At 51.6% G+C, this 9,881-nt stretch overlaps 4 protein-coding genes across 4 annotated transcripts; 3 read left to right on the forward strand and 1 right to left on the reverse strand.

Annotated features, from left to right (window-relative positions):
• Positions 1 to 25: 25 nt before the first annotated feature.
• OXA1 (membrane insertase OXA1) lies at positions 26 to 1,733 on the forward strand (the record flags this gene model as incomplete). Its single annotated transcript, XM_076631443.1, has 4 exons — positions 26 to 72; positions 139 to 1,030; positions 1,084 to 1,194; positions 1,260 to 1,733. 4 exons carry the CDS (start codon positions 26 to 28, stop codon positions 1,731 to 1,733), a joined length of 1,524 nt encoding a protein of 507 aa, XP_076488504.1.
• Positions 1,734 to 2,155: 422 nt separating this feature from the next.
• Positions 2,156 to 3,611, reverse strand: JCM6883_002672 (caleosin family protein; the record flags this gene model as incomplete). Its single annotated transcript, XM_076631444.1, has 6 exons — positions 2,156 to 2,344; positions 2,411 to 2,508; positions 2,580 to 2,706; positions 2,771 to 2,900; positions 2,973 to 3,186; positions 3,281 to 3,611. 6 exons carry the CDS (start codon positions 3,609 to 3,611, stop codon positions 2,156 to 2,158), a joined length of 1,089 nt encoding a protein of 362 aa, XP_076488505.1.
• A 1,773-nt stretch (positions 3,612 to 5,384) lies between these two features.
• On the forward strand, positions 5,385 to 6,812 carry JCM6883_002673 (uncharacterized protein; the record flags this gene model as incomplete). Its single annotated transcript, XM_076631445.1, has 5 exons — positions 5,385 to 5,443; positions 5,501 to 5,573; positions 5,644 to 5,685; positions 5,821 to 6,587; positions 6,656 to 6,812. The coding sequence occupies 5 exons, from the start codon at positions 5,385 to 5,387 to the stop codon at positions 6,810 to 6,812; spliced, it is 1,098 nt and encodes a 365-aa protein (XP_076488506.1).
• A 1,381-nt stretch (positions 6,813 to 8,193) lies between these two features.
• Positions 8,194 to 9,480, forward strand: JCM6883_002674 (uncharacterized protein; the record flags this gene model as incomplete). The annotated part of the gene is made up of 4 exons (XM_076631446.1): positions 8,194 to 8,607; positions 8,679 to 8,688; positions 8,761 to 9,293; positions 9,355 to 9,480. The coding sequence occupies 4 exons, from the start codon at positions 8,194 to 8,196 to the stop codon at positions 9,478 to 9,480; spliced, it is 1,083 nt and encodes a 360-aa protein (XP_076488507.1).
• Between the last annotated feature and the right edge of the window lie 401 nt (positions 9,481 to 9,881).

Consider the following 9,881-nt stretch of genomic DNA (forward strand, 5'->3'; position numbering starts at 1 on the left):
GGGACACGTTTAGGAATAGTCAGTCATGGCTGGTGTAGTACCTCGGAATGCTCTGAGGGCGCTCCTCTCGCCGTGAGTCTCGTTCATCTTTTTTCTGAAAGTCCCGCGATCTTCCTAGCTGACCTATGTTCCCTCTAGGTCGAACCCGGCTCTGTATAGAACAGCATGTCAATCACCGCTTCTCGCCTTGGCAGCTCGACCTTCCCCCTCGATCAGGAGAACTTTCTCGACCTCTCCTCGTTCGCTCTCTTGGTTACCGAGCATCTCATGGAATACTCTCACGCCAGCAACACCAGTGAAGAAGGAAGAAACGGCTTCAACAGCCGCGAATGAATTCGAAACTCTCGCCAGTCAACCTACCGAATCTTCCATCGCTCCTCCTCCTCCCCCTCCTTCCTCCCTTCCTCCTACCCCTACACCGACAGCAGCAGTCGTCGAACCTTCTTCTACGACAGAGACTCTCACACAACACGTTTACGATGGCATCAACACCGGTTCACTCGACATTTCCGCTCTCTCCGGTTCATTCGGACCTCATCCGATTATGCGACTTCAATCCCTCTTCCTCCACCTGCACGAATCCTTCCCTCTCCTCGGATCTCCCGGTCTCGCCTGGTTCCTCTTGATCCCCGTCGTTACTCTCGTCCTCCGATTCGCTTTACTTCCCTTCCAAATCCGTGCTCAATCGAATGCCGCTCGACTCGCGATCATTCAACCTCAGATGTTGAAAGGGATGGAGAAGTTGAAAGCTGCGAAAGCTCGAGGTGATCAAACGGGAATGCAAGCGGCTCAAATGGAAACTCAACAATTGATGAGAGATAACAATGTCAACCCGATCAAGAACCTCGTATTCCCCCTTGCTCAGGCAACGGTTTTCATGACGATGTTCTTCGCGATTAGGGGATTGAGTGGTGCGGGACTCGAGAGTATGCAGTTGGAGGGATTCGGATGGGTACAGGATTTGACAAAGGCGGATCCTTACTGGATCTTACCCGTTGCTTCGACTGGTCTCACTCTCGCTACGCTAGAGGTAAGTCACGCTCTCTCTCTGTAGAGCGCCTTGACTGACTCAGTTGTTAATAGACTGGAGTTGATTCGACGACTCAAGTTCAAACTTCGACTACGAAAAACATGAAGATGATTTTCCGTATCGCTCTCGTCCTCGCTCTTCCCATGGTTGCCTACTTCCCTGCTGTACGTTTTCTTCGCTCAGAGAAGTAGTCTATAGGCGGTGAAACTGACGTATCTCGTTCGTTTAGGCCCTCCTCCTCTACTGGACTACGAACAATTTCCTTTCTCTCTTCCAAGCCTCGGTTCTCAAACTCCCTTCGATCCGTTCCCTCCTCTCTATCCCTACTCCTCCTCCCAAGCCCCAACCTGGAGACGCCAACTACGTGCCCGAACCTTCTTTCACCGAAGCGTTCAAGAACATGCAAGTAGGAATGCAAGAGAAATGGGAAGAAACGAAGGAAACGACAGAGAGACAACGAGCAGAGAAGGAGAAATGGAACCCTGCGAACTTGAACCGTCAGGCAGAAGTCTATACCCCGAGGAAGACGGTCAAGGGTCCGAGGTATTTGAGGGGAGTCGAGACGATCGGAGAGGAGATGTGGGAACAAGGAAAGAATGAGGCGAAGAAAGGTGGAGTACTCGTTGGACCGAGTACGGAGGCGCAGTTGAGTGAGAGGGATAGGAGAGTCGCGGAAGCGAGGAGGAGGAGACAGAGGAAGTAAACTACTTTACTCGATATGGACTCTTCCGGTTCGTTTTCACCACAAGTTTTTCGCAACTTTCTATCTTCGCCCTTCGCTCGTTCACTTCTCTTCTTACTATTCTCTCTATCGTTGATTCTTTCCCGGTCCATCGCTATTTGTACTCGATACCTCCTCTGAAAAAGCGAAATAATCTGTAGTTCTCAACTCTCCTTCGTGCTGCCGGACTTGTTCGCTCGAGTCTTATACCCTGGCAGGCGAAACAACTTGCTAGATAAAATTACTTCTTTTTCTGCTAAACTTTGCGACGAAACATACACAAAAGGGGGAATAAGATAATTTGCGAAAGATATCTGATAACAGCAACTGAACAAAGCTAAGATCCTCTTCGTTTCTCCTCCTCGTCCTCTTTCAGCACTGTCCTACTACTGATCAACCCAGGCTTAATCGAACTTCCAGATCATCTCGGTGTTACCGGCCTTGTTCTCTTTCTTCCACCCTCTCGTGAAAACCCTCCAAGGACCAGGGATCGAATCGACGACCCATTGTCCCCACGTCATTTGTTTTCTCTTCAATGCATGCTGCTTCGCTCGGTGACGTTCTAGCCTTGCGACAACATAGAAGATCGATCCCTGTTCTCGCAGTCCCACAGTCAGCGTCGAAAGCGAGGAGGAGAAGTGAGGGAGAAGGGAACGTACGTCAAACACACAACGAATAGATTCTTTGTCGACGATACCGTCTTGGGGCCAAACGAGGAGGTATGTACTCGCCCATTCGAAAATCGCTGCTCCCCAACCTGCGAGAGAATTCAAAGCTGAGTCAGTTCTCTGCCTCTTGCGTTGAGGCAAGTAGTGGAATAGAACGTACCGATAGGATCACAAGCTGTTCGGAGGGCGTGAACCATTTTCACTCCTTCAGTAAACGTTAATCCGCCTTTGTTATCCGTGTCGAATTTCGCAAAGATTTCCTCAAACTTGGCTGGTACGAATCGACCCTACACAAAATAACCGCGTCAGCTCGGAGAAGGAGCCGGATCGAGGAAGAGACTGGGAGCTTACCTCCGTGTCAATGACACCAGTATCTGAACCGTGTTTCGCTCGGTGACCGTTATTCGTGTTTACTCGGAACAGAGGATCGAACAAGATCTTGTTCGACGATGTGAACCAGGTGAAGAAGACGTGAATGACCCTGTGGGACCGAAGATCACGAGCACGAAGTCAGTTTTGCTGAGCCTCGTCTTGAAGCGTGAAATCGTCTCACGTCATGGCAAAACAACACCAAAAGAACGAGTATCCCATTCTCCTGAACCCTCTCCATGTATCAAAGGGCCACAACATCCCTTCCGCTTCGGGTCTCAAGAAGAAATCGACGTGTTGAGCTAAAACTGATTGATGTTTGTGTTTTTTGGCCCAATCTCCTTTCAGGGTTCCGTTCGGTTCTTCGACGGAGGCAGCAATGTTCGCTCGTGCCATGTCTGATCATTGCGAGCGCAAAGCGGGGATCAGTCGACAGATTCGCAAGAGAAAGGAGGGAGAAGTGGGGGAGGAGGAAAGGGAGAGGAAACGTACAGGGTTTCGCGATCTTCGTTTCTAGATCGTCAGGTAGTTGACGAGTTTCCATCACCTCGACCCCAGGGATAACATGGTCAAAGTTTGAACCGGGAATCTCCTTCTCCTCTTCCTTGCTCTCCTTCTCCTGCTCTTTGCTGGGTTCATCTTTATCTTGTTCAGGAGCGAGAGGAGGTGTCAGAGGAGGCGTGTATTCAAGCGCGTTCTTGGTCGAGTGGATTCCAGTCGCATCGGCCGAAGAATCTTGGGAAGTCGTGAGGAGGGAAGTATCTGGGTGAGCTTCGAGTTGAGGTGGTGTCCATGCTGCGGTTGCTGATGCGTAAGATGCCATCTTTGTAGAGCACTGAGGGAGAGTGAAGGAGAGAAAGCGAAAACGCGAGTTTCGATCGTCGGATGCGTTCACCTCAAGGCCTCGATGATCGCGAAGTTTCACTTTGGCTTCGGGCGTCGGCGACGGAGGTTTCGCAACTCGTCGCAACCTCTCTTTCAAGCAGTTCACATTCACGAGTAAGATAGCTGAAGTGCGCTCGAAGTGAACCGAACTATTCGAACAATTTACGATTCAAACTCGCCTGATTGGTTTTGCTTGCGAAAGTCAAAGCTCTGCTCTTCGTCAGAGCCATCCACTGAGCGGGGCTCGTCACAGTAGACTTACCGTGTCAGGAGTCATTGAAAGAGGTAGACGGCGTCCAGAAGCCGGGATTGCCTCAGTTTTCCTTCCGCAAAACCCTGGATCGTTCAGAACCTTGCCTCGTTGCAAGAGGTCCTTGTAGCAAGAGAGCTACTACGAAAGTCAAGGGTGAGGTTCAGTGGCGTAGGAAGCGGACAGGGACAATTCGTACGCTCAAGGAGCAAGGACGAAAAAGAATGAATGAAAACGTAATCGAGTCCTTGAGCTTGTCGACTGCGATTACGGTGCTCAGATTCGGTTGGAAGCTCGTAGCGGGTACAAAGTATCAAGAGGAAGGTGGAGATAGCTTAGCTGAGCAGGAGCGAGGGGTTAGCACTGGAAGCTCGAGTAAAACGAAGCGAGACTTATATTGACGGGTTTGCCTCCTACGAGCAGACTCTGAATGGCGTCTGAGCGAGAGAGATAGAGTGCTAGTCGGAGGTAAGACCAGCTGGCGTGCGCGGCGCGCGATGTCGAAGCCACAGGGAAGAATTCGGAGCGAATCCAGAGTTTGGGCGAAACGAAACACGGTTCTCTCTATTATTGCCTTCCTATGGCTTCCAGAATAGAGCGGAATGTGTCAATAGAGGTCAAATGGAGCCGAGAAGGGGCAGTCAGGGAGAACCTCCGGGGAAGCGAGAGATGCGAAGATTGAGATTTGACCGCTAAACCATAGGTAGAATCGGGATCAGACCTGTCGACCATTCCTCGAGCAATTGAGACTCTAAGATGGTCTGAATTGCCAGGGAACCTCGACAGATTTCAATCCCGACGCTACCTTTGGAATAGCAATCAGACTTGTTCAATCCCTCGCTGTTCTTAGCTCGATAAAGGTTGGCCCCGTGTTTACCGCACTCAACGACTCACGTTCTCGAGAGGCGGAGAAAGCTCGACCCATAGAGAACAGCTTCCGTCGTTCAAACTTGCGAAACCGGCCTTCGCCAAACCTTCGTCGTTCTCCCCGTGTTCTCCCTGACCGCCACCAATTGACTGGCCCAGACTGCTGTCGGTATTCGTATGCTAGAATCTGCTCATATTATCTGGAGGGTCAGGCAGGCGAGGTTCCGAAATCTTGAGGAACCGACTGAAGAGAGCTGTCGCATAGCCGAGCTGATGGACGCCGAGTGAGGTACTGTCGGGTTTTCAGACTGTCTCGAATCGTGATGGCCTGCAAAAGAAGATGGAGAGACGAAGAGGAAGGCGAACCGGGAGGAGAGGGAGCGAGCGGGAGGGGGTTTGAAGACGCTCTAGACGTGTCGGATACTGATTCAGGATCGTTGCAGTCGTGATCGAGGGTCGTCTGTCGCTCTCGAAAGTCGGAGGTGAAGAGAGGGAGGGAAAGAGATGGAGGAAGAGTTGAATGACTTTTAGGCTCCCCCTTCCATCTTACTCGACCTGCTACCAGCTCTGGACCACTAGAACTGTCCCACAGAGATGCCCATGCGCTCATACCGCCTCGAAACGCGAGTTCCAGCTCCTATTTCGCCCCACACGTCTCTCCCCCTCGTCTACCCTTCAAGCTGACACGGACAGTCTTGTGAATGCTACAGGAGTGACTACCTGGACGGTGAGGAGGTAGTGACCATCAAGGATCCATCGAATGGAAGGTTAATCTGGTCAAAAGTGAGTCGCTTCTCTGCGAAGGCCTCTCTTACGCGGTTGCTTGAGCTAAAGTGGTCCAATTGTGCCGTAGACTCGCTCACTGACTGAAGATGAGATCGTATCCACCATTCTCGTGAGCTCTACCTTTCGATTCAATTTCTCCTTCGACTTTTCGTTTTCCCTCAATCCGAGCTTTCCTCTTGCCTATTCTCGACCTCGCGATACCCGACGGACTGATTTGATGACGTTACCCTTACACCCTCGATAGGACTCGCTTCACTCGCCTCGTTTCACTCTGCATCGACCACGACAAGCCGTCTCTAGGTCAACGTCGAAATCTTCTCCTCCCTGGCCTCGTTACCTCGTCCTGCGCTCCCCTAACTTCCCCGACAATCAATACATTCCACTCATCGACTCTGACGAAGCCACCAGCAAGAAAAGCAAGAAGGAGGATGAGGACTCGAATACTCTGGAATTCAAACTCACAATCCCCACGAGGGAGACGAAAGGAAGATCTCCTCGACCCGCAGCTCTGAATCTCGCCGCCATATCGACTACGTCACTCCAGGATGAGGGAGAAGAAAATCCCTTCACTCCGACTCAAGCGAGTCACTCCTCAACGCAAAAGAAGAAATCGCGACCGAAATCGAGCAGTTATCGACTCGATATGGCTCCCTCCCTTTCTCACGAGTCCACTTCTTCAACAACATCGACCATCGACCCGAGATACCCTCTTTCTGAGCCGACATCTCCTACATCCGATGTTTCCTCCCTGCCGAACCTCGATCAGAATCAGCTCGCGACCTTTCGATTGCGACCTTTCCTGCCACCCGCTCTCCTCGAACAGCTACAACGAACAAATCCTACGAGTCTCGGTCGTCGGGTGTTGAATCGAGTGAGAAGCTTGCTTGTGGAAGAAGGGAAGCAATGGAGTTGCGTCTGGACGAAGAACAACGAATCGAGCGAGACGGCACCACCATCGCAGGCAGAAAGCAAGGAGCGAGTTCTCATGTATTTCGAAGAAGATCCACCAACGTACGTTGTCTCCTCTCTCGCTTCTCGTCGAACACTAACTGAGTCTTTGGTTTTCGCTCGTCGTGCAGATTGTTCCCTTCGCCCTCGAAAGGGACTCTCACGGTATCGACCGAACTAATCGATGAATCTGGATACGAGCCGAGCTTTTGGATATCGGTCGCGATGGCGTGGATGGAATTGGAGGAAGAGAGGGAAGGTTGGAGAGAAGGGAGAGGGGGAGATTGAGTTGAGCACTCTCTTTCGGGAGCTTACGTAATGTGACGGTCCCCTCGTCAGCTCTCTCTTCGTGCTAGATGGTCGAGACAACCACTGACTGACTGTCAAGCGAAGGCGAGCGTCCATTGCGAAGCAAGTTTTGCATTCTCTCGCTTGAAGACTGCTATTTCCGCTTCATTTTCGCATCACTCGCGGCCAAACTCAGCCAGTGCATCGTATTGCTCGTGATACTTGACATCCTTCACCGAGATACTCTGCTCGAAATTGACAACCCGTCGTCTCGGACTCTCTGTCTTCCTCTCTCTTCTCCCGACTTCTCTCTTCGATATTCAACCCATACTCGACTCGCTCGCCAACGAAACACTGCGCTGCTCTTGATCTGTGAGCACCCTTCTCTGTACCTCCCCTCCCCTCTTCTCTCCTTCCCCCTTGAATGTGATGCTTTTTTATAATTTGCGCCTGAATCCGCTCCTCTCCTCTTCCTTTCTTGGAGTGAGTGAAGAGCTGGACTGTACTCCTGCTTTTGATAGCAAGAGTCCCCCTTCGCCGGGCTTGGACTCGGAGTACAAGTCAGTGATCGATAATTTTAATCCCTGATTCCTCCTTCGACTCCCTCTCGATTATCCTGCTGGACAATGAGCCGAGTGGACAGTGGAGAACGGGTGAACTGACGCATACATTGCCTGATTCGATAGGTCTTCGCTTTACTCTCGACTTTTTCGCTATTTCGACCTCATCAACTTTCGCCTACAGCTAGCTGTTCTGGCCTACGTCCGTCACCTTGTCCTGAAAATGTACACGGCATTCTATCGTCAGCCTGAACTCCGAGCCGAGAGATGGGAATCAGATTTGCACCCTCTATGTGAGATGCACAACTTTCGTTCCTCTAGCCACCTCGCCCTGCCCCAGTCGACCGTACATCTCCTCTGTCAGCGAGCGCTACACTCGTGTCGTCTCGAACGCCTCGTGAACGTCCGGAGCCAGGCTCTCGAGACAGCCCTCGTCGCTTTCGGATTCCGAGTTTCCTTTTTCTTCAACGCTCTACACTCGCTCGCCTTGAGGCCAGCTTGCCTTGTTCGGCCAGGTCAGCTATCCATGAATCCTAAGCGTGTACCAAGGTTGGTCGGCCTTGCTTCAGTCGAGGTCCGTCACAGTTGGACTCAGCTGCTTGCGAAACTTCGCGAGTCTCTACGCTGCAGGTCTTCTGCGACTGTGCGTTTTGAAATTTCGCGTCCACACACGCAAAGAGAGTTACTGTAGCATACTGACGTTTCACTGCGAATGAAATCAACTAAATTTCCGTTGCGAGGCGATGCGATGCGAAAGGAGCGCGACGAAAAAGAGCTTTGCCGCGTCCCCTTCTTCGCTTTCTCCTCTCTCTTCATCTACCATGTCGCCTCCAGCCTACGAATCGATTCCTCAGGAGAAACCTCCGCTACGATCTCAGGACCTGGCGAGTGCCGAGACGGCTGAACAACTCGTTGAACATCCTTCGCCAAAGTCCACTTCGCCGCTGCGAATTCTCCTCAAGACGCTCCTCTACACCGTCCTCCTAGTCTTCACTTGCTCTATCTGCCTCCTCAGTGGCGCATTCATCGGAGACGGATTAGCGGAACTCGTCAAACCTCAACAAGCCGGTCATCGAGGAGTCAAGACTGTCACGGAATACGTTACAGTGACGGAGAAGGGCAGTTGGAAGTGGTGGAACAAGCGAACGGAGGTAGCGGGAGAGGGAGATGGCTACAGTACGAGTACGTTGAGGGATGGAAGTACTCAAACTTTCGTGTTTACGACAAGACCTATCGTGAGTCGTCAATTCTCATCAGCTACGAGTCCTGCGCGAGCGCTGATTCGTTTCACGACGCACGAAAATAGGTTAATCCAGGTAAATTCCAACTTTTCCTTTCTCCTCGCACATTTCACAAGATTCTGACCTGAACTCCCTATCTGACTGTAGGCGGTTACACGATCGGTACCTTGACGGGTTACGTCCCCGTCTCGTCCACGACAAGCGACGCTGGACCTACGACCACGATCCCGAGTGCCGAACCGACATCCTCGACTCGTTCAGCTTCGACCATTCCCAACGCTTCTGCTACTTCGAGCAATCTCCAACCTTCTTCTCTACCTTCCGCGACGTCGACCTCTGACTCTTGGTCAAGGGTCTCGACTACATCTCTCCCTCAACCGACTCCCACTCCTTCACCTTCCTCTGAGGAAGAGGTCGTCGAAGCTCCGTCCACGACATCGGAGGCGTTTGACTTCTCTGAAGTGGACTACCACCTCCTTCATCGTCGTGGACTCGATTTCGAGGACCCCGCCACTCAAGCTGAAGCTCAAAAAGAAGAACCTGAATCCCCATCTTCGACTATCACTTCCCTTCCCATCCCTACCACGACCGGCTCCGGATCAGGAGGCGCGGAGGAGTTCTCAACTTCGACAGATCGACAAGGATCCGTCCACACTCTCGTCAAAACCACTCGAGCGATCGTAAATTTCAATCCCTTTTTCTCACCACTTCGTATTGTGACTGACTCTGGCTGCGACATAGGTAAACCCAGGTGGTTACACCATTGGAACCCTCGACGGAGGCTGGGTAGACCCGAACTTGATCAGACCTACGAAACGAGCGACCTCGCACGAAGAATTGAGGAAACGCGAATCGATTAACCTCTGAACGCAACGCGGAAAGAGCTGGACTCTCCCTCGAAGGAATTGAGTCCGAGGTAGGTAGGAAAGTATCGCTGTCTTTGTATATACGTTTTTCTGTCTTTAGTCTTTCTGTGAAAGCATCTTGAGCATCGTTTGTAGCTATTTCCCTTTCTCTTCCTCCCCTCTCTGTTTCTCCTTTGCACGACACTTGCACGACACTTGCACCTCGCATATAGCATTCTCTGTCTCGCTTCTCTCACATAAACTTGAACGTTGATCGTAACACCTCGGGAAGAACGCTCGTAGGCTCGCTGGAAAATGGACATTTCCTTTGTCGATTCTCTCCCCTCGTTTCGGGAGTCAGTGCCCTCTGATTGATTTCACTCAGCCAGCGCGTCGTCGTAGACCGACGATTCCGTCCCGCAT

The sequence above is a fragment of the Sporobolomyces salmoneus genome (assembly GCF_050403485.1).
Source record: "Sporobolomyces salmoneus JCM6883 DNA, S_salmoneus_JCM6883_v1_ctg17, whole genome shotgun sequence".
NCBI lineage: Eukaryota > Fungi > Basidiomycota > Microbotryomycetes > Sporidiobolales > Sporidiobolaceae > Sporobolomyces > Sporobolomyces salmoneus.